General features: G+C 44.8%; 2 protein-coding genes across 2 annotated transcripts in view; both read right to left on the bottom strand.

Moving 5' to 3' along the window:
- The window catches only part of LOC141145729 (carboxypeptidase inhibitor SmCI-like), a 35,163-nt gene extending 28,104 nt beyond the window's left edge, over positions 1-7,059 (bottom strand). The window contains exons 1-2 of the mRNA XM_073632619.1: positions 6,804-7,059; positions 4,827-4,988 (exon numbers count right to left, since the gene is read on the bottom strand). Of these exons, the coding sequence (XP_073488720.1) occupies positions 4,827-4,988; positions 6,804-6,882 (241 nt within the window). The 5' untranslated portion in view covers positions 6,883-7,059. The remainder of the gene's footprint in view (positions 1-4,826; positions 4,989-6,803) is intronic.
- LOC141144176 (uncharacterized) overlaps positions 1-23,951 on the bottom strand; it is a 387,691-nt gene that overhangs the window by 214,051 nt on the left and 149,689 nt on the right. The gene's annotated exons all lie outside the window — the stretch shown is intronic.

The raw sequence follows: 23,951 nt of genomic DNA, 5'->3' as shown, positions 1-23,951 counted from the left end.
TTTTTTTTTTATTTTGGCCAGGGTTCCCCTTAATATCCATACCAGACCTGAAGAGCCTGGTATGGAATTTAGGGGGACCCCCACGTCATTTTTTTTTTTAATTTTGGTTCGGGGTTCCCCTGTGGGGAATTTCCATGCCGTTTTTATCAATGAACTTTTATGTGTATTGTCGGACCGGCAATGCAATAGCTGCGAGTAGTTTTAAATGACTTTTTTCCTTTGAAATGTCATTTTGCTGTCAGACTGTTCTAAACACGGGAAACATGCGCCCCTTTACAGGCATTCTATATACACCCCCTAGCTACGAAATATTAAGGGATATTACACTTTTATTGTTTGACTTTAAGCATTATTAAAATCACTGCTCCTGAAAAAACGGCCGTTTTTAAAACTTTTTTTTGCATTGATCCATGTCCCCTGGGGCAGGACCCAGGTCCCCAAACACTTTTTATGACAATAACTTGCATATAAGCCTTTAAAATTAGCACTTTTGATTATTCATGTTCGTGTCCCATAGACTTTAACGGTGTTCGAACAAACTTTTTTCCTGTTCGCATGTTCTGGTGCGAACCGAACAGGGGGGTGTTCGGCTCATCCCTATTCCTGAGACTAATGTTGTACTATGTCAGAAAGCTAATTGTCCTAAACTGGATAAGGAGAGATCATCTTACACTATCTGCTTGGAAGGGATTGATTAATGCAAATATCACGCTGTATAAAATGACTTATGAAGCCAGAGGTAGTAAGAAAAAATGTAATAAAGTGTGGTGTCAATGGATAAAATCCATGGAAACTACATCTTGTGTTACCTAAAAGGGAAATACTTACATACCACAACTAGGTATTGTGTATTGTAGCATACTGTTGAGAGAGACTGTTCTGGGGGTCGGGGGAGATGACGGCACAATTGGTTCAGGAGGTATCCACCTCAATGGTTCTTTTTTTTTTTTTTTTCTTTTCTTTGTTCCTCTTTTTTCTACCATATCATAAGCTGATGATAATTTTCAATAAAAATGCTTATGGCAAATGACAACTAAAAAATAACGCTATTTGCACTGACATATCCCTTATTATTGAATGTTTATTCCAAAAATCTTGATTGACAACCATATTTTGATGTCTGTAATGAAAATATACTTTGTATGCAATGTTTTATTCTGTATATGTGCATTTGGCAAATAAAAACCTTTTTAAAAAAGTTTAACCACTTCAGCTCCGGGAAGGTTTTACCCCCTTCCTGACCAGGCCATTTTTTTGCGATACGGCACTGCGTTGCTTTAAATGACAATTGCACGGTCGTGTGACGCTGTACCTAAATAAAATTGATGTTCTTTTTTTCCCACAAATAGAGCTTTCTTTTGGTGGTATTTGATCACCCCTGCGTTGTTTTGTTTTTTTGCTCTATAAATAAAAAAAGACCGACAATTTTGAAAAAATAAACATTTTTTACTTTCTGCTAAACACATATCCAATAAAAAAAATGTAAAGGATCAAATTTCTTCATAAATTTAGGTCAATATGTATTCTGCTACATGTTTTTGGTAAAAAAAATCTCAATAAGCGTATATTGATTGGTTTGTCCAAAAGTTATAGCGTCTACAAACTATTGAATAGATTTATGGCATTTTTATTTATTTTATTGTTTTTACTGGTAATGGCGGTGATCCACGATTTTTAGCGGGACTGCGACATTGCGGCAGACAAATCTGACACCATGGGGGTTGATTTACGAAACCCAATCAATAAACCCAATCAATTTTAGTTGCCTAAAATGTATGATATTTTAGTAGACTGAAATGTACTACAATGTCATTATGGTAACACTGCACTGGTCACAGTATGTAGCAAAAAAATTATAAAGAAAGAAAAAAAAAAGTTTTTTGATCACCACCACACCGGTCATATGATGACACCGTGCTGCTCTTGTGACAGTATGTTAAAAAAAAGTGGGGAAAAAAGCAAATGTATTTATTTTCTTAATTTTCCAAAAAATTTTGACAAAAAATTCCAACTTAAAAATTAAAACTCACCATGCCTCTTAACCACTTCCCGACAACGATGTACGTCGGCAGAATGGCATGGCTGGGCAAATGGGCGTACCTGTAAGTCCCATTTGAATTCCCCACCGTGCCATTGCGTGAGCGCTGCAGGAGGCGAGGCCAGGAGCTCTGTGAGTCGGGTCGCAGGACTCGATCACCGCGGGGATACCCGCGATTGCCTCATGGAGAGGACGAACGAGGAGATGCTGATGTAAACAGCATCTCCCCGTTCTGCCTAGTGACAGTGTCACTGATCTCTGCTCCGTGTCATCGGGAGCAGAGATCAGTGACATGTCACAGCTAGCCCATCCCCCCTACAGTTAGAAATCACTCCCTAGTACTGACTTAACCCCTCCCCGCCCCCTAGTGGTTAACCCTTTCACTGCCAGTGTCATTTACACAGGAATCAGTGCATTTTAAAGCACTGATTGCTGTATAAATGACAATGGTCCCAAAAATGTGTCAAAAATGTCTGATGTGTCCGCCATAATGTCGCAGTCACAATAAAAATCGCTGATTGCCGCCATAACTAGTAAAAAAAAATTATTAATAAAAATGCCATAAAACTATCTCCTATTTTGTAAACGCTATAACTTTTGCGCAAACCAATCAATAATCGCTTATTGCAAATTTTTTTAACCAAAAATATGTAGACGAATACATATCGGCCTAAACTGAGGAAAAAAAATGTTTTTATTTGATTATTTTTGGGGATATTTATTATAGCAAAAAGTAAAAAATAATGCGTTTTTTCAAAATTGTCGCTATTTTTTGGTTTATAGTGCAAAAAATAAAAACCACAGAGGTGATCAAATACCACCAAAAGAAAGCTCTATTTGTGGGAAAAAAAGGACTTCAATTTTGTTTGAGAGCCACGTCGCACGACCGCGCAATTGTCAGTTAAAGTGGCGCAGTGCCGAATCGCAAAAAGTGCTCTGGTCAGGAAGGGGGTAAATTGTTCCGGGGCTGAAGTGGTTAAACATTTCCATACTTGGACATAGAAATATGAGGCCAGCAGAAACATCTTCTCCCTCCGGGTGAACGTCATATAACGTCCGCCTGTTCTCGCCGCAGCACGGTGATCAGGGTTGAAGCGAGTCCCTCAGGACACAGTCCAACCCCAATGAGGGTAAAGAGCCAATAAAAATGGCTCTTTATCACATGACCAGCTATGTCCAATCACAGCCGATCACATGTGTTGTGCTCGTTCTTGCCGCCCGTGCACGCCCCCGGGGGCGCGCAGCGCGGCGATAGGAGGTGAGGCGTGTTCCTTGGACACAGCCTATCCACAATTAGGGTAAAGAGCAAATGAGATTGGCTCTTTACCATGTGACCGGCTGTGTCCAATCACAGCTGGTTACAAATGTCAACAAACGGCTGTAGTGCCGCTTCCGGGTTCTCCTCCTCAGTGTGTGAGGAGGAGATCTGGAGGAAAAATGTACAGTGATGTGATTACTATTATTTATTTATTTATTTTTACATGTTGTCACCAGTCAGTATCCCTGATCACCACCACACAGGTCATATTATGTGCTGCTCTGGTGACAGTATATTAATGAATTATATGTTAATGTTATGTGGAAAAAAATAATATTTTCTTAATTTTCTAAAAAATTGTGGCAAAAAAATTACAGCCTAAAAATGAAAACTCACCATGCCTCTTAAAGTGATTGCCTAACTCACGCTCCCCTGATTGGCTAACTGACTTTGATTGATAGCCACGGGAGCCAATGCTGTGTCTCAGCCAATAAGGAGGAGAGGATGGCTAAGGCCCCTTTCACACTGGGGCGGGAGGTGCATCGACGGTAAAGCGCCTCTATTATCAGCGACGCTTTACCGTAGTTTAAGCGGCAGTATTCGGCCTCTAGCGGGGGTTTTACCCCCCGCTAGTGGCCGAGAAAGGGTTAAAAACCACCGCAAAGTGCCTCTGCAGAGGCGCTTTGTCAGCGGTATAGCCGTGCTGCCCCATTGACTTCAATGGGCAGGAGCAGTGAAGGAGCGGTGTATACACCGCTCCTTCACCAGTCTGAACATGCTGCTAGCAGGACTTTTTTTCCCATCCTGCTAGCACACTGCTCCAGTGTGAAAGCCCTCTAAAATGGCATTTTAGTCAAAAGACTAAAACTAAATTGAAATTTGACTTCAAAATTAACACTGGTCTGTAGTGCATGTTCATACCTCAATACCATAATAAATAGCATATTAGATTTTTCACTCCAGCAGTATATAATGAGTTTGGAAATTGTAGGGAAATGTTAACTAATGCATTACAATTTAATTACACCCATTAGATTTTAGATGACTTAAATGAGTTTTAGTCGACTAAAATGTACTGGAGATTTAGTCGACTAAATATGACTAAAACAATTGCAGAAGACTAAAATAAGACTAAAACTAAAATGCCATTTTAGTCCTAAGACTAAGACTAAAACGAAATTGAAATTCGCTGCCAAAATTAACACTGTTCCTTAGTAGTAAAAGTGTTTCCATTTCCTTGACAACCACCATAGATAAATTCCTTGCAAGTTTTTGTCTTCTGATCATAGTAATAGCGCAGCATGCAAGCATCACATGGACCGGCTGTTGGAGGCAAGCCACAACTTATAGCTGAGAAAAAAAATCAAACAAGTGCCTCAATGAATGGCAATGAAAAAAAGTTATGACATGATAACACCATGACTATTGTAACTTTACAGAACAAGTTTCAGCTGGGATGAATATACCACTAATGAATAACAAATGAATCAATATTGAGTGACGTACAATGACAAACAGAAAAAAATATACCTGGCACGCAGAGAAGCTCACAGTTTTTCTTAGTCTCAAAATTGTTATAGTTTCCGCCACAACCACCATAGATAAAAGTCTTGCAAGTGCCCGTCTTCTGATCATAGTAATAGCGCTCTATGCTCTTCTTACATGGACCTTTGTCTGGAGGCAAGTCACAGACTAGAAATGGAAAGAAACAATACATAAATATCAAATATCAATGGAAGATAAATAGTGATAAAGACGACTGTTGGAACCTTACTGAAAAGTTTCATGGAGGATGGAAGACATTTGTCTCGCAGTCTTCTTTGGTAAGAAAATTGTTTGCATTTTTACTGGACAACCGCCATGGCTAAATACCTGGCAAATACCTATCTCCTTAGCACAGTAATAGCGTTCTACGTACGCCTTACATGGACTGATTTTTGGAGGCAAGTCAAAGGCAATGGAAAAAAAGATAAAGAGTGGAATCCATGAGTTTGTCCTGTGATATGAACTCAATTTTATATGCAAATGAATGTTCATTCCCAGCCACGAAAATTATTTTCTGTAGCAACATCAGGTGAAATTGAAGGCTTGGTTGGCTGAATTTCGAAAATCAATGGTGGCATCATCGGATCACAAAAAAACCGAACTTTCTGATTTTGAAAAGAAAATTTGTTCGAAATTCAACCATGTATGGCCTGCTTAACCGAACCAGTGCTCATTTCGTCTACTAAATTAACACTATTTTAGTCAACTAAAATACTATGACTAAAACTAAATCGAAAATTGACATAAAAATGAACTCTACTCTGCTGGCAATTTCTAAATCGACAACACGATTCCATCCAGAGCATTATAATAATGGCACATTAAAGTTAAATCACTTCAGCGCTGGGAAGGTTTTACCCCCTTCCTGACTAGGCCATTTTTTTTAGATACGGCACTGCTTTAACTGACAATTGTGCGGTCTTGCAATGCTGTACCCAAATACAATTGATGTTCTTTTTTTCCCACAAATAGAGCTTTCTTTTGGTGGTATTTGATGAACGATTGGCAGGTCCCAGCGGCCATCGCGGCAGCTGAACCCAATGATTGGCTCCCGCTGTGTCCCCACAGCCAAAGTGAGAAATCAAGTACAGGTACGTGATTTTTCAATTAAGGGCTGCCCTGCCGCAGTATATGTACATGGGCCGGTCCTTAAGTGGTTAAACATGTATTGCACTATTCCACTACCACATAGGAATAAGTAAGGGGGCATCTACTAAGCTGCTGAAAGAGAAAAAAATATATAAAAAAGGCTTTTCTTAGATTTTTTCTTAATATTTAATGTTGGTAATATATTCAGATAATATGTGCAATGGCATTACAGCCAACAGAGGTTACAGTTTTTTGGGGTTTTTTTGTATATTAAAGCTGCACTTCTGTTTGTCAAAAAGCAAGATTTTTGTTTGTTTATGAAACTTTGTTTTATTCATAAAGACGTTATATATCACCATGGCTAAATCTGTGTCTGTAGTGCATGTTCAACCCTTAATACCATAAATAATAACATGTTATTCGATTTTTACTCCAGGAGTATATGATTAGTTTGGAAATTGTAGAGAAATGCTTAAATAATACATTACAATTTACCTAACAAAAGATTTCCCAACACACTTACCGACCAGCCTGCAAATCAACCAAATCAGACCTGTCTAACAGTTTACATTAAAAACCTTCTGTTTTTAACGTAAACTGTTAGACAGGCCAATTCTTTGTTTTTTGCAGGCTGGTCGGTAAATGCGCCGGGAAATCTTTTGTTTGTTTGTGATCAGCCCCAGTACATGTTTTGTAAAGAACAGGCAAAGATCCAGGTTTCTATACCAAAAGGGACCATAAAGCCACAAACTTCTCATCTTTTCTAGACAACAGCATCAATTTTATATATATATATATATACACACACACACACACACACACACACACATACATATATTTATATATACACAGTGCTATGTCGGCAAGACTGACCTTGAGCTGTAGAGAATGAGATGAACTGAACCACCAACAGACTGGCAGCAATCACAGCAAGGGAACATATGGTTGTCATGTTGAAGCCTTGTCCACCAAAAGCAATGAAGAGTTGGTGTTATTCTGCAGACTGATCCCAGATTCCAGGTGGATAGTTATAGAGAGGAGAGACCACACCCACAGCAAGACTGGCCAGGTCTATTGGTCTGCCCCTGGGAGTGGTCTCAATACCTCTGGTGGAGGGAGGCCATCTTCAATATTTATCTTCACATTCAACATCAGAATTTGCATTGCAGAAATCTCAAAACTTAATACAAAACTAAAATATGAATAGAAAAACATAAAGGTTTATCAATCACTGGCTTGGATATTAAGAGCATTGGAGACCTGGGCGTTTTCTTGGAGGAGGGGTGTGAACAGAAGCGGCCGGTCCATAAGGGGCACAGGGGCGTCGTCCCCCTAATCTCCATGCGGGGCACCAGACTCATAGGTTATCTATGAGTTTTTCTTCTTTTTTTTTTTTTGAAGCACATGATTAGAGCCTGGGGCTTTAATTGGCTTCAAAAAGGTTGGGCTCTGCGCCCCGAACCCACACACTTGTGACATTAGCGAATCAATATTCGTTATTGTCTTCCAGCTTCTCCTCCCGGCCAATCAGGACAGGTGGGGGATCTTAAGAACGGATTAGCCGGGAGGAGAAGCCGGGGAAGCCGCGACCTGGACGGGGTAAGTGCGGACCTGGCGGGGGGTTTGTTTGCTGCCTCCCCTCAAAAAATTGCGCACCAGCTGCTGCTGGGTGTGAAACTGCTTGTCTGTCCTGAAATATGTATTATATTTCCTTATTACAATCAAAATGTGCAAAGCTGGCCACAGACATGAGATCAGTGTTTTAATGCCACCATTTCTTTTCATTGACATAAACACAAACATTTCAAGCATGCAACCTTATAGATGGATCATAAAGCTACCAGGAACGGACTGGCAACTCATGGGGCCCCCAGGCAATAGGAGATCATGGGGCCCCCTGTGTCCCTGCTCACACTCAAGCCTTGCCCACACAAAGTCCCAGCTACATATTGCACTGCCCACAGTTCCAGACCTCCTGGAGCTGCCTTCCCTGGGTGATACCCTGTTTCCCCGAAAATAAGACCTAGCGTGATTGTCGGTGATGGCTGCAATATAAGCCCTACCCCCCAAATAAGCCCTAGTTAAAGTCCTTGTAGGTCTTATTTTTAGGGTAGGGCTCATTTTCGGGGAAACAGGGTAGGGCTTATTTGTGGGGTAGGGCTTATATTGCAGCCATCACCGACAATCACGCTAGGTCTTATTTTCGGGGAAACAGGGTAGCTTCTAAGATAAGAAATAGCAGTCCATGCCTGAGCAGACATATTTCCCAATATACAGTAAGCTCTATGCAATGTCATGTAGGATTCTACACATCACGTTAACAAGATTCAATAATAAACAATCATTGGTTCCCTAGTATGATTGCACCACATCCCCTCTTGTACATTACATAGACAAAAAAACTTTGGGTATTGGGACTTTGAAGGTGCTAATTCAAATGCATAGAACAGCATTCTTTAAAACAGGGGTCTCCAAACTATGGCCCGTAGGCCACATCTAGCCCACTACAAGATTTTATTCAGTTCACAGTCAGTGGCATATCCTTAACAGGCCCTGATGGAGGATTAAGGTCAGCGGAGGCTGTCCATGGTCTCCGGCTTATGATGGCATGAGGGACTGTGATGTAAGAGGCAACTCTGATGGGAACCCTATTCTAAGGGGGGACTTTGATGGGAACCCTTCTTACTTGTACTTTACCCACTCCTGACCCCTGCACTCTGTACATTACCTACTCCTGACCCCTGAACTATGTACATTGCACACATTACCCCCAAACTCTACACATTACTCATTCCTAACCCCTGAACTATATACGTTGCCCACTCTTGACCCCTCAACTATATAAATTACTCACTCCTGACCCCTGAACTATGTACATTACCCACTCCTGACCCCCACACATTACATACTCTTGACACCTGCATTTTGTACATTATATAAAACAGATAACTGTACTCTGTATGTTACATATTTTTCACCCATATGCTCTGTACAAGTTTTAAACCCCTCCCACTGTTAGCACAATTTTGACACACCCAAATTTTTCCATCACGCACACTGCCAGCAGGCTAGGGGAAGGGGTGGTAGGGCTCAGGCCCTGGTCCTGTCAGGTAGGGGGCCCTGTCAAGTAGGCTCAATGGGGCCCTATGATTTCTGACAACAGCCCTGGCTCAGTTTATTCAGAACTCCTAATATACAGTGCCTTGCAAAAGTATTCACCCCCCTTGCCATTTTCCATGTTTTGTTGCCTCACAACCTGGAATTTACATGGATTGTTTGAGGATTTGCATCATTTAATTTACAGAACATGCCCACAACTTTGAAGATTTTTTTTTTATTTATTGTGAAGCAAACAACAAATAGGACAAAATAACAGAAAAAGTCAATGTGCATAACTATTCACCCCCCTAAAGTCAATACTTTGTAGAGCCACATCTTGCTGCTATCACAGCTCCAAGTCACTTTGGATAAGTCTTTATGAACTTGCCACATTTTACCATTGGGATTTTTGCCCATTCCTCCTTGCAAAACTGCTCCAGCTCCTTTAAGTTGGATGGTTTGTGCTTGTGAACAGGTGTTGCAGCCTCTGGATCCTTTCAAAAAGGTGTGTATATGTAATGACAGATCATGTGACACTTAGATTGCACACAGGTGGACAGGCATGTACTGGCCATTGGGACTACAGGGAGTTTCCCGGTGGGCCGACCTTTGCCCCAGGTGAAATAATGTCTAGCTTCCCCACTGGTACTGCCTATAAGAGAAATAATGTAGAACGGCTAATGGCTAGTGGAGGGGGGGCTTGGGTGGCAAGCCGGCATGGGAGAGACCTGTCAAAGTGGGCCAGTCTGGATGAAGTCCAGGGCCAAATTTTTGTCCCAGTCCAGCCCTGCAGGTGGAAATCATTTCACTAATTATGTGACTTCTGAAGGTGATTGGTTGCACCAGAGCTTTTTATGGCCTTCATAACAAAGGAGGTGAATACATACGCACATGCCAATTATCAGTTTTTTATTTCTGAAAAATAGTTTTATGTAAATATTTTTTCTAATCTTACTTCACCAACTTAGAATATTGTGTTCTGATCCATCACATATAATTCAGATTAAAAAAAACATTGAACTAAAGGCTGTAATGTTACAAAATAGGTAAAAAGCCAAGGGGGTGAACACTTTTGCAAGGCACTGTATGTGTTCAGAAACCGCTTTATGTGCCTTTACTGTGCCTACTGTCACTGAAGAGCTTTGTGTAGAGAATATGGGGAAGAAGGTTCCTCCCTTGCTGCCAGGATATATACCTGTCTATATACCTTAGGGTAACATATAGAATGCATTCTCAGATTTCTTGTAATTTAATGTGTCCAACCTAATCTCTTGCCTGTCTATATACAGTAGCTCATAAAAGTGAGCACACTCCTCACATTTTTGTAAATATTTTATTATATCTTTTCATGTGACAACACTGAAAAAATGACACTTTGCTACAATGTAAAGTAGTGAGTGTACAGCTTGTATAACAGTGTAAATTTGCTGTCCCCTCAAAATAACTCAACACACAGCCGTTAATGTCTAAACCGCTGGCAACAAAAGTGAGTACACTTTTTTTGTATGCCATTTTCAGACTCTTCCCTAAATGGTCCACATAAATATCCTCTATGGCAGGGATCTCCAGACTTTCCAAACAAAGAGCCAGTTTACCGTCCTCCAGACCTCAGGGGGGCTGGAATGTGGCCAGTGGGCGTAGAAAATGTCCCAGGCCCAGCATTTGTAAGAATAAACATGGCCAGTAGTAGAAGGAGTAGTGCCCCATCCATGGTATAAGTGGGAGGAATAGTACCCCATCATTGGTATCAGTGGAAGAAATAATTCCCATTGTTGGTGTCAGTGGGAAGAATAATGCTTAATATCATTGGAAGGAATAAAGGCTAGCAAATGATTGCATCCGCCCTCGAGCCACAGTTTGGAGACTCCTGCTCTCTGCGCTCTCCACCTCTGTGCTATTGTAGGCATGTACGACTGCCTAAATACGCCGCCTCCAGTGTTATTTCTTTGCTTTAGGGAGCGTTCCAAACATATCTAATAGGGTATGGTTGAATCATTCTGGCTGTGGGTCTCCTTGTGGGTGGTAAGGAGTTGTTCTGGACCTCTGAATGCCTAATAGGTTTAAAGCAGAGTTTCACCCAAAAGTGGAACTTCCACCTTAAAGCGGGATTCCGGCGGTAAAAAAAAAAATGTAAAAGTCAGCAGCTACAAACACTGTAGCTGCTGACTTTAAATAAGTACTTACCTGTCCTGGGTGCCCGCGATGTCGGCCGCCCGAGGCCAACCCATCCCTCGGCTCTCTGGTCCCAGCACCGCCATCCTAGGTAAGGGAAACAGGCAGTGGAGCCTTGCGGCTTCACTGCCAGTTTCCCACTGCGCACACACGAGCGGCGCGGCGCTCTGTAAATGGCCCCAGGGTGTTCTGGGAACACACACAGTTCCCAGAAGACAACGGGGCTGCTCACCGAGGAGCAGAACACGCCGCGGAAAAGGAAGAGGCAGATTAGGAAGACTGCCTAGGAACAAGGGCTTAGGTAAGTTTAATTTTTTTTTTTTTTCAAATGGTTTTTTTTAGGATTTTTTGGTGATTTTTTTTTCAGGATGGCCCTCCAATTTAAGCACTCCTCGCCCCCTGACATGCCACATTTGGCATGTCATTTTTTTTTTTTGGGGGGGGTGTGTACCCTCTTTTTAGTGGGACTTCCTGTCCTACTTCCTCCTTCTGGTTCTTGGCCGCCTATGCGACTTCTCCTCTCGCCCTAGGCGGCCCCACCCTGCCAGCGATCTTCTGGGACACAACACAGGTCCCAGAAGATTGGCTGGCCAATAGCAGAGCGCAGCACGACTCACGCATGCAGGGTGCGTGCTGGCCGTGAAGCCATAAGCTGTCATGGCCAGGTGCCCACAGTATCAATGGAGGCGCCGAGGAGAGGAAGGGAAGAGAAGCAAGGCTCTGGGCGGCCACTTCGCTGGACCGTGGGACAGGTAAGTGTTGGTTTATTAAAAGCCAGCAGCTATGTTTTTTGTAGCTGCTGACTTTTAATAAACCAAAAAACGAGTGAAACTCCGCTTTGACAGTCTATTAATGATTCTACTCTCAAAGTCTCTCCATTGGTAAGAATGAATACACTTAAGCAGGCCGTAGTGGATGAAGAACTTCTCTACCAGAACTTTGGCCACAGTGGTCGGTCACCACCAGGACATTTCTCTGTCCACTAGAATCAGATTTCAAATGCATAAAGTTAATGCGCACCAATTCCATTGGTCTTTGACTTTGGAGATGGCCCATTTGAGCCTCTACTGGGTAAAGTCTTCCTCTATATACATCATATGCAAGAATTACAGTATCCTTTAATTTCAGTCAGCATGCAGGGCCAATAGAAGTGGTCTCCCACTACAATACAGAGCAGTCGACACAGTCTCTCTATGCTTTTCTTGCAGGAACAGTTGCCATTTAACTTCAGGATCATCTGATGGACTCCTTCAGTAGACCACTCCATTGCATAACTTCAGTCAATTCCATTCTTTGTGAACTAGAGGTGCTTCTTTTAGAGAATCTGTCAGCAGTAGATCTGGACACCGAACCTCTAGAGCTTTTAATGTTAAACCACAGAGAGGGTCCTCCATCTGGTCCTTCCTTAAGTCTTTCTTTGAGAGCTTGGTTAGGGCTTTAGCCCCTGTGAATTTTCTGGTTTGATGCTCTACTCCTTGACTCAAGGCTTATAACCTTCCAATGTCAGTTGAGTCCATTTTTCTGCAAAGGAAGGCCCTGAGTCATAGGGTCTCCTTGAGAGGGTGCCAGTGTCTCTGGACAGTGCTTCAGACTGAAGAAGAACCCCAATATGGTGGCCAACCACTTACGCCCAGTGACATCCAGCTTGGCTGTGGTAAGTATAAATGTGAGTGGGTTATTGTGAGTTTTGACCACAAAGTCTGCACCATACAATAAATCTTTCAGTTTATCCATTTCAGGGCAAGGAATTCCAGGTTGTTGGAGGGATAGGTTTTCATATGCAACAGGCCGCAGGTGTCCATTGTGCTCTTGATACAACACCCCACCTAGCCTATCTTGACTGGCATTGACATGTACTGTAGTACGTTATGTTTGGCTGTATTGGCATAGGCCAGAAAAGGGGTTTTCCTTAGGCTCCTCTTCAGCTGATGGAAGGCTTGTTCACATTGATCAGCCTACTGGTCTTGGATGACTCCTGAGACTTCCTAAGCCCTCCTGTTAGTTTGTATGTCTTCATCCTCATCCTCACCCATCAACAACTCATTGAGGGGCCAAGTTATCTTAGTGAATCCCTCGATTAATCTCCCATAGTATGATAAAAGACCTAAGCGCCCTCACATTGGTAAGTCCTGGCTAGGAGGTGACAGCTTACCCCAGTTACATGGGGTCAGTGGCCACTCCATCACCTGAAACAACATCTCTGAGGTAAATGACAGAAGGGTGGTAGAACTGACATTTCTATAAGGACAACTTCAACCTCTCATCATAAGTCTCTTCAGGGCTTCCTCGAGTTGCTCTTCATGCACTTCAAGGGTTATGCTGAAGACAATGATATTGTTTAAATACACCAGTGCTTCAATCAGATTCATGTCCCAACTGTCTTCTCCATCAATCTCTAGAGAGTCACTGGAGTTCCTGACAGACCTTGGGGCATTCTGCTGAATTTGAAGAACACTAGCGGATAGATGAAGGCCATCTTCTCTCTATTTTCTGCATACATGGGGATCTGGGCGTACCCGCTCTTCAGGTCTAGTAGACAGAACCATTTTGCACCCAACAGACATTGTAGGGCATCTTCTATGCAAGGTGTGGCATACTGGCTGGGGATCGTTCTCCTGTTGAGTGTGCAGTAGTGGATACACATCCCTGGAGAACCATTCTTCTACACCACCTCACAACTATGGGGGAGGCATAAGGGCTCTGTGACTCCTGAATGAAGCCCATCCTCTTCAATTGCCTGTTGCTCACAGAGATCTTCCAGATCGCCCATTGGAATCTGTCAGGCTCTTTCTCAGAATGGCTTCTTATCCTGCAGACAAATTTGGTGCTGGGTACTTTTTGCACTCCCCACATCAAAATCACCCAATCGCCATCTCAGAAGCTGAGCTTTTGTTCTTTCTTTACACTCAGGTCAGAGTGGGGCGTTTAACCTTTCTACAGGAATCTCATCCCCCCTCCCCTACTAAATCAGAAACTGTTTTTTCAACCTGAAACAGCTGTAGAGTTTAAAGACTTGTTGGGCCCTAGAACACTCTCCCCAGGTCATGTGATAATCTTGATCGCCAGTAGAGTCATCATTTCCATTAGTTGGACCATCTGGGCTTTCAAGAGCTCCATTGTTGGTTTACCACCAGCTACACTAGTTAATAGGGATGAGCTTCGTGTTCGAGTCGAACCCATGTTCGACTTGAACATCGTCTGTTCGCCCGTTCGCCGAATTCCGAACGTTATGGGCCGTTCGCGCCAAATTCGTGTGGCGCGTCACGGCCCATAATTCCCTGCGGCATCGCAGTGCATTGCTGGCTGATGATTGGCCAAGCATGCACTATGACCCGCATGCTTGACCAATCACAGTGCCGTCGGTAGAGAGAGCTGTAATTGGCCAAAGCCAGTGTGGCTTTGGCCAATTAGGGCTCAGGGGGTTTAGAACACGCCCCACACTATGTAAGGCCGCCTGCACGGCGGCCCTGTGTAGTGTGTTTCCGGCATTGAAAGAGAGATAGATAGACAGAGAGACAGTGTCATTTCATTTGAGTTAGATAGATTAGGCAGGACTATCAGTGAGTTGGCTGCACTTACAGTGTATTGTGTATATATATGCATCCCAGGTGTTGCATATATATATTTACACTGTATTCAGTTTAGCTAGATCCGTTCCTGTTATCTTCTTACTGACAGGCAGGCTTGTCTTGTTACAGTATTTACAGCTACCTGAAGAAAATTACTGGTGTTCTTTTGATCCTATTAGTACCACAGTCAGGCAGCTAGACTATTTACAGTTAGTGCAGTGCGTACTGCTCACAGTGTTCAGCTAAAACTACAAGTTAGTGTAGTGAGACCTCTGCACAGTGTTCATCTAAAGCTACAAGTTAGTGCAGTGTGTCCTGCTCACAGTGTTCAGCTAAAACTACAAGTTAGTGTAGTGAGACCTCTGCACAGTGTTCATCTAAAGCTACAAGTTAGTGCAGTGCGTCCTGCTCACAGTGTTCAGCTAAAACTAAAGTTAGTGTGGTGCATCCTCCTCACAGTGTTCAGCTAAACCTACAAATTAGTGTAGTGAGACCTCTGCACAGTGTTCATCTAAAGCTACAAGTTAGGGCAGTGCGTCCTGCTCACAGTGTTCAGCTAAAACTACAAGTTAGTGTAGTGAGACCTCTGCACAGTGTTCATCTAAAGCTACAAGTTGGTGTAGTGAGAACTCTGCACTAGGGATGAGCTTCGTGTTCGAGTCGAACCCATGTTCGACTCGAACATCGGCTGTTCGATCGTTCGCCGAATTGCGAACGTTATGGGCCGTTCGCGCTAAATTCGTGTGGTGCGTCACGGCCCATAATTCACTGCGGCATCGCAGTGCATTGCTGGCTGATGATTGGCCAAGCATGCACTATGACCCGCATGCTTGGCCAATCACAGCGCCGTCAGTAGAGAGAGCTGTAATTGGCCAAAGCCAGGGTGGCTTTGGCCAATTATGGCTCAGGGGATTTAGTACACACCCCACACTATATAAGGCCGCCTGCACGGCGGCCCTGTGTAGTGTGTGTTCCGGTGTGCTGAGAGATAGAGAGAGAGAGAGACAGTGTCATTTGATTTGAGTTAGATAGATTAGGCAGAACAGTCAGTCAGTTAGCTGCACTTACAGTGTATTGTGTATATATATGCATCCCAGGTGTTGCATATATATATATACACTGTATTCAGTTTAGCTAGATCCGTTCCTGTTATCTTCTATCTAGACTATTTACATTTAATGCAGTGCGTCCTGCTCACAGTGTTCAGCTAGATCCGTTCCTGCTATTTACATTTAGTGCAGTGCGTCCTGCTCACAGTGTTCAGCTAGATCCGTTCCTGTTATCTTCTAGACTATTTACATTTAGTGCAGTGCGTCCTGCTCACAGTGTTCAGCTAGATCCGTTCCTGTTATCTTCTAGACTATTTACATTTAGTGCAGTGCGTCCTGCTCACAGTGTTCAGCTAGATCCGTTCCTGTTATCTTCTAGACTATTTACATTTAGTGCAGTGCGTCCTGCTCACAGTGTTCAGCTAGATCCGTTCCTGTTAAATTCCTACTGACAGGCAGGCTTGTCTGGTTACAGTATATAAAGCTACCTGAAGAAAATTACAGGTGTTCTATTTGATCCTATTAGTACCACGGTCAGGCAGCTAGACTATTTACATTTAGTACAGTGCGTCCTGCTCACAGTGTACAGCTAGATCCGTTCCTGTTATCTTCCTACTGACAGGCAGGCTTGTCTGGTTACAGTATATAAAGCTACCTGAAGAAAATTACAGGTGTTCTATTTGATCCTATTAGTACCACGGTCAGGCAGCTAGACTATTTACATTTAGTACAGTGCGTCCTGCTCACAGTGTTCAGCTAGATCCGTTCCTGTTATCTTCCTACTGACAGGCAGGCTTGTCTGGTTACAGTATATAAAGCTACCTGAAGAAAATTACAGGTGTTCTATTTGATCCTATTAGTACCACGGTCAGGCAGCTAGACTATTTACATTTAGTACAGTGCGTCCTGCTCACAGTGTTCAGCTAGATCCGTTCCTGTTATCTTCCTACTGACAGGCAGGCTTGTCTGGTTACAGTATATAAAGCTACCTGAAGAAAATGACAGGTGTTCTATTTGATCCTATTAGTACCACGGTCAGGCAGCTAGACTATTTACATTTAGTACAGTGCGTCCTGCTCACAGTGTACAGCTAGATCCGTTCCTGTTATCTTCCTACTGACAGGCAGGCTTGTCTGGTTACAGTATATAAAGCTACCTGAAGAAAATTACAGGTGTTCTATTTGATCCTATTAGTACCACGGTCAGGCAGCTAGACTATTTACATTTAGTACAGTGCGTCCTGCTCACAGTGTTCAGCTAGATCCGTTCCTGTTATCTTCCTACTGACAGGCAGGCTTGTCTGGTTACAGTATATAAAGCTACTTGAAGAAAATTACAGGTGTTCTATCCCAGCTTAGTGCAGCTACAGGCCATTAGTATGTCTGGAAGGCCAAGAAGGAGAGGCAGACAGTCACAAGCCAATAAGAGAGGGCAAGCAGGCTCTGTGTCTAGTGCTGGTCGTGGAGACGGTGCATCCTCATCAGCACGTGGCCATGGGACACGCTTGGCCTTTTTTTCGGCAGCTGGCCGTGTTGAGCCGCAACATGCGGAAGACTTGGTCGAGTGGATGACCAAGCCGTCCTCATCCTCCTCATCCTCTCTCACCCATGCCCAGGGTGCTTTGTCTGGCAAAGCAGCGGCCTCTTCCCTCAGCTCAAAGTCATCAGTGACTCCTTCCCTAGCTCCACCATGTCCTCATGAGGATTCCCTCGAACTGTTTGACCACAGTGTTGGGTACATGCTCCAGGAGGATGCCCAGCGTTTGGAAGGCTCTGATGACGATACTGAGCTCGATGAAGGCAGTAACATGAGCACGGACAGAGGGGGTGCCCAAGAAGGACAGCAATCTGGCAGTCATGCTCCCCCTGCTGCAGCATACTGCCAGGTTTGCTCCAGTGATGAGGAGGGAGGGGATGATGAGGTCACTGACTCAACGTGGGTGCCTGATAGGAGAGAGGAGGAGGAGGAGGAGGCGGCGGCACATCACCAACGAGGCAGGATGCCCTCCAGGGGCCAGCCTAAGGGCAGCACATTGACTGCATCACACCCCAAAGCTCCACATGTGCAGGGCGCTGCAGTCTCTGCGCGTTATTCAAAAAGTTCTTTGGTGTGGGCCTTTTTTGAGACGAGTGCATCAGATCGCACCGCTGCTATTTGCAACATATGTCTCAAGCGTATCTCGCGTGGCCAAAACATCTCCCGCTTGGGTACCACATGCTTGACCAGACATATGTTGACCTGCCATGCAGTTCGTTGGCAAGCGTATCTAAAAGACCCACACCAAAGAACAAAGAGGATCTCTCCTTGCTCCTCATCAGCTGAGATTTCCAACCCCACTAGACCTTCAGTCCTCTCTGAGACCTGCAGTGAGAGGAATGAAGGTGTAGAATTAGGTGTGTCACAGCCAAGTACTTGTGGGCAATCTGCTTTTGGTACACCGACGTCAGATTGTACCAGGCAAATTTCCCTGCCCCAGCTGCTGCACCGCCGAAAGAAGTTTGCTCCCAGCCATCCACATGCCCAGCGGTTGAATGCTAGCTTGGCAAAATTGCTAGCACTTCAACTGCTGCCTTTTCAGTTGGTAGACTCTGCCCCCTTCCGTGAGTTTGTGGAATGTGCGGTTCCTCAGTGGCAGGTACCCAAACGCCACTTTTTCTCACGGAAGGCGATTCCGGCTCTCTACCGGCATGTGGAAGGCAATGTCCATGCCTCGCTGGACAGGGCGGTCAGCGGTAAGGTGCATATTACCGCTGACTCATGGTCCAGCAGGCATGGACAGGGACGTTACCTAAGTTTCACGGCGCATTGGGTGACTCTGCTGGCAGCTGGGAAGGATGCAGGACAAGGTGCAGTAGTGTTGGAGGTTGTTCCGCCACCACGCCTCCAAAATGCTGATTGTGACACACCTCTCTCCTCCACCCCCTCCTCTTCTTCTTCCTCCATGGCCTCTTCCTCGGAACCAGCGGTGCTCCGTAGGCGTTCAAGGGGCTACGCAAGTACGCAGGCCAAAAGATGCCATGCGGTGCTTGAGCTGGTGTGCTTGGGGGACAGGAGCCACACTGGGGCAGAGGTTTTGTCAGCTCTGCAGGGGCAGGTTCAGAGGTGGTTGACGCCACGCCAACTTAAGGCAGGAATGGTGGTTTGCGACAATGGCACCAACCTCCTCTCTGCCCTCCGACAGGGACAAATGACCCATGTGCCCTGTTTGGCTCACGTCCTTAACTTGGTGGTGCAGCGGTTCTTGGGCAGGTACCCGGGCTTACAGGATGTCCTGAGGCAGGCCAGGAAAGTCTGTGTGCATTTCCGCCGGTCATATAATGCCAGTGCTCGGCTGACGGACCTCCAAAAGGAGTTTAACCTGCCCAAGAACCGCCTAATCTGTGACATGCCCACCAGGTGGAACTCAACGTTGGCCATGCTGCAGCGGCTGCACACGCAGCAGAGGGCCATCAATGAGTACCTGTGCGACTATGGCACCAGGACAGGGTCAGGGGAGCTTGGTTTTTTTTTCCCCACGCCAGTGGGCCATGATCAGGGATGCATGCACTGTCCTGTCACCATTCGAGGAGGCCACGAGGATGGTGAGCAGTGACAGTGCATGCATCAGTGACACTGTCCCCCTTGTCCACCTGTTGGAGCACACGCTGCGTGGAATAATGGACAGGGCACTTGAGGCAGAACAGAGGCAGGAAGAGGAGGACTTCCTTAGCTCTCAAGGCCCCCTTTATCCAGACAGTGTTCCTGCGTGCCCGCCGATCACACAGGAAGAGGACGAGGAGGAAGAGGAGGAGGAGGAAGATTGTGTCAGTATGGAGGTGGAGCCTGGCACTCAGCATCAGCAGCAGTCTTTAAGGGATCAGTCCCAAGAAACACATGGACTTGTACGTGGCTGGGAGGAGGTGGCTGCGGACCATGTCGTTCTTAGTGACCCAGAGGACTCCGGACCGAATGCCTCAGCAAACCTACGCTGCATGGCCTCCCTGATCCTGCAAAGCCTGCGTAAGGATCCTCGTATTCGTGGTATCAAGGAGAAGGACCAATACTGGCTGGCAACCCTCCTTGATCCACGTTACAAGGGTAAGGTTGCGGACCTTATCTTGCCATCGCAGAGGGAGCAGAGGATGAAACATCTTCGGGAGGCCTTGCAGAAAGGTCTGTGCAACGCGTTCCCAGAGACTGGGAGGTTACAAACTCCTGTTTCTGGACAACGTGTTGCTGAGGCTTCGGTCAGTCAAAGAAGGAGCGGTGGAGAAGGTGGCCGTCTGACCGATGCGTTCAGACAATTTTTTGGTCCGCAGCCCCAAGGTATGATCGGTTCCAGCAACCATCGCCAGCGTCTGTTTTACATGGTGCAGGAATACCTAGGGGCAAGATCAGACTTGGACACCTTTCCCACCGAAAATCCTCTGGGTTACTGGGTCTTGAGGATGGATCACTGGCCAGAGCTTGCACAGTATGCAATTGAGCTACTGGCCTGTCCTGCATCCAGCATTCTTTCGGAACGCACATTCAGTGCTGCTGGAGGCGTGGTAACCGATCACAGGGTGCGTCTGTCCACCGACTCGGTCGATCGGCTGACCTTCATAAAAATGAATGAGTCTTGGATCACCACCAGCTACCAAGCACCTGATGCTGATGTAACCGAATAATTTTTTTTGAAATCTCAGATCCCTTCAAAGACTGCCTATGCTGATGCTGAGTGACTATCCCTGAGTAATTATCCTCTTCCTCCTCAATCATCACGCTGATAGCTTGTAAGAACTTTTTTGGTTCTGGGCGCCACCACCAGTGCCTAAGGCACAATTTTTCAGCCCCTGTTTAACAGGGGCGTGTAATTACAATTTTTGATGTAATACTTTGCAGCAGGGCTCGTTCCTGCATTCCAACTAGAGTGTCTGTGAGGGGTTGCAGTGTTGTGGCACCAGCACCAGTGCCTAAGGCCCAATTTTTCTGCCCCTGTCTAACAGGGGCGTGTAATTACAATTTTTGATGCAATACTTTGCAGCAGGGCTCGTTCCTGCGTTCCAACTAGAGTGTCTGTGAGGGGTTGCAGTGTTGTGGCACCAGCACCAGTGCCTAAGGCCCAATTTTTCTGCCCCTGTCTAACAGGGGCGTGTAATTACAATTTTTGATGCAATACTTTCTTTGCAGCAGGGCTCGTTCCTGCGTTCCAACTAGAGTGTCTGTGAGGGGTTGCAGTGTTGTGGCACCAGCACCAGTGCCTAAGGCCCAATTTTTCTGCCCCTGTCTAACAGGGGCGTGTAATTACAATTTTTGATGCAATACTTTGCAGCAGGGCTCGTTCCTGCGTTCCAACTAGAGTGTCTGTGAGGGGTTGCAGTGTTGTGGCACCAGCACCAGTGCCTAAGGCCCAATTTTTCTGCCCCTGTCTAACAGGGGCGTGTAATTACAATTTTTGAAGCAATACTTTGCAGCAGGGCTCGTTCCTGCGTTCCAACTAGAGTGTCTGTGAGGGGTTGCAGTGTTGTGGCACCAGCACCAGTGCCTAAGGCCTAATTTTTCAGCTCCTGTTCAACAGGGGCATGTAATTACAATTCTTGATCTAATATTTCACAGCAGGGCCCTGTGAGGGCTTACAGTGTTGTGGCCACAGCAACACCTAAGGCCCAAATTTCTGCTGAGTATATAGGGCAGGACCCTACTTTCAAACATCTAACTTACAAATGACTCCTACTTGCAAACGGAAGGAGACAACAGGAAGTGAGATGAAATCTACCCCTAGGAACGGAAATTCTTTCCTGTAAGAGTTAATATGGGAAAACAATTTCTCCTTTCCACTGATGCTTTCCAATCCTTGTTCCACAAAAAAACCCAAATTTTCAAAAAACATTTTTCATTGGGACAAAAAAGTGAGGTGAAATCTTCTGAAGAGGAGGAAAGACAGCAAAACAAATGTCACAGGGGTGATAACCCTTCCCTATGTTTTCCAAAAAGCTTAGAAAAGATTTTTTGGCTGGAGCTAAACACGTTAAAAATGTTCAAAATTACAAACAGATTCTACTTAACAACAAACCTACAGTCCCTGTCTTGTTTGCACCGCCTGTATACTGCTGTTCAGAGTATATAGGGCCTGGTGGCCCCACACCTTTCCTTATTTTAATTTGGGTGCGGGGTTCCCCTTAATATCCATACAAGACCCAAAGGGCCTGGTAATGGACTGGGGGGTACCCATGCCGTTTGTCTCACTGATTTTCATCCATATTGCCATGACCCGACATGACATTAAACCCGCAAGCAGTTTTAAATGAGATTTTTTCCTTTAAAAATGACATTTGGTGCAGGGACTGTTCTAAACATGGGAAACACGCGTCACTTTACAGGCATACTATAGACACCCCCCAGGTACGATATTTAAAGGAATATTTCACTTTTTTTTTTTTACTTTAAGCATCATTAAAATCACTGCTCCCGAAAAAACGGCCGTTTTTAAAAGTTTTTTTTGCATTGATACATGTCCCCTGGGGTAGGACCCGGGTCCCCAAACCCTTTTTAGGACAATACCATGCAAATTAGCCTTTAAAATGAGCACTTTTGATTTCGAACGTTCGAGTCCCATAGACGTCAATGGGGTTCTAACGTTCGTGCGAACTTTCGGTCCGTTCGCGGGTTCTGGTGCGAACCGAACCGGGGGTGTTCGGCTCATCCCTACTCTGCACAGTGTTCATCTAAAGCTACAAGTTAGTGCAGTGCCTCCTGCTCACAGTGTTCAGCTAAAACTACAAGTTAGTGTAGTGAGACCTCTGCACAGTGTTCATCTAAAGCTACAAGTTTGTGCAGTGCGTCCTGCTCACAGTGTTCAGCTAAAACTACAAGTTAGTGTAGTGAGACCTCTGCACAGTGTTCATCTAAAGCTACAAGTTAATGCAGTGCGTCCTGCTCACAGTGTTCAGCTAAAACTACAAGTTAGTGTAGTGAGACCTCTGCACAGTGTTCATCTAAAGCTACAAGTTAGTGCAGTGCGTCCTGCTCACAGTGTTCAGCTAAAACTACATGTTAGTGTGGTGCATCCTCCTCACAGTGTTCAGCTAAACCTACAAGTTAGTGTAGTGAGACCTCTGCACAGTTTTCATCGAAAGCTACAAGTCAGTGCAGTGTGTCCTGCTCACAGTGTTCAGCTAAAACTACAAGTTAGTGTAGTGAGACCTCTGCACAGTGTTCATCTAAAGCTACAAGTTAGTGCAGTACGTCCTCCTCACAGTGTTCAGCTAAACCTACAAGTTAGTGTAGTGAGACCTCTGCACAGTGTTCATCTAAAGCTACAAGTTAGTGCAATGCGTCCTGCTCACAGTGTACAGCTAAAACTACAAGTTAGTGTAGTGAGACCTCTGCACAGTGTTCATCTAAAGCTACAAGTTAGTGCAGTGCGTCCTGCTCACAGTGTGCAGCTAAAACTAAAAGTTAGTGTAGTGAGACCTCTGCACAGTGTTCATCTAAAGCTACAAGTTAGTGCAGTGCGTCCTGCTCACAGTGTTCAGCTAAAACTACAAGTTAGTGTAGTGAGACCTCTGCACAGTGTTCATCTAAAGCTACAAGTTTGTGCAGTGCGTCCTGCTCACAGTGTTCAGCTAAAACTACAAGTTAGTGTAGTGAGACCTCTGCACAGTGTTCATCTAAAGCTACAAGTTAATGCAGTGCGTCCTGCTCACAGTGTTCAGCTAAAACTACAAGTTAGTGTAGTGAGACCTCTGCACAGTGTTCATCTAAAGCTACAAGTTAGTGCAGTGCGTCCTGCTCACAGTGTTCAGCTAAAACTACATGTTAGTGTGGTGCATCCTCCTCACAGTGTTCAGCTAAACCTACAAGTTAGTGTAGTGAGACCTCTGCACAGTTTTCATCTAAAGCTACAAGTCAGTGCAGTGTGTCCTGCTCACAGTGTTCAGCTAAAACTACAAGTTAGTGTAGTGAGACCTCTGCACAGTGTTCATCTAAAGCTACAAGTTAGTGCAGTACGTCCTCCTCACAGTGTTCAGCTAAACCTACAAGTTAGTGTAGTGAGACCTCTGCACAGTGTTCATCTAAAGCTACAAGTTAGTGCAATGCGTCCTGCTCACAGTGTTCAGCTAAAACTACAAGTTAGTGTAGTGAGACCTCTGCACAGTGTTCATCTAAAG

This window comes from Aquarana catesbeiana, linkage group LG05 (genome assembly GCF_042186555.1).
Source record: "Aquarana catesbeiana isolate 2022-GZ linkage group LG05, ASM4218655v1, whole genome shotgun sequence".
Taxonomy (NCBI): Eukaryota; Metazoa; Chordata; class Amphibia; order Anura; family Ranidae; genus Aquarana; species Aquarana catesbeiana.
The sequence above is the reverse complement of the archived record's forward strand: the minus strand, read 5'-3'. Positions and strand labels throughout refer to the sequence as shown.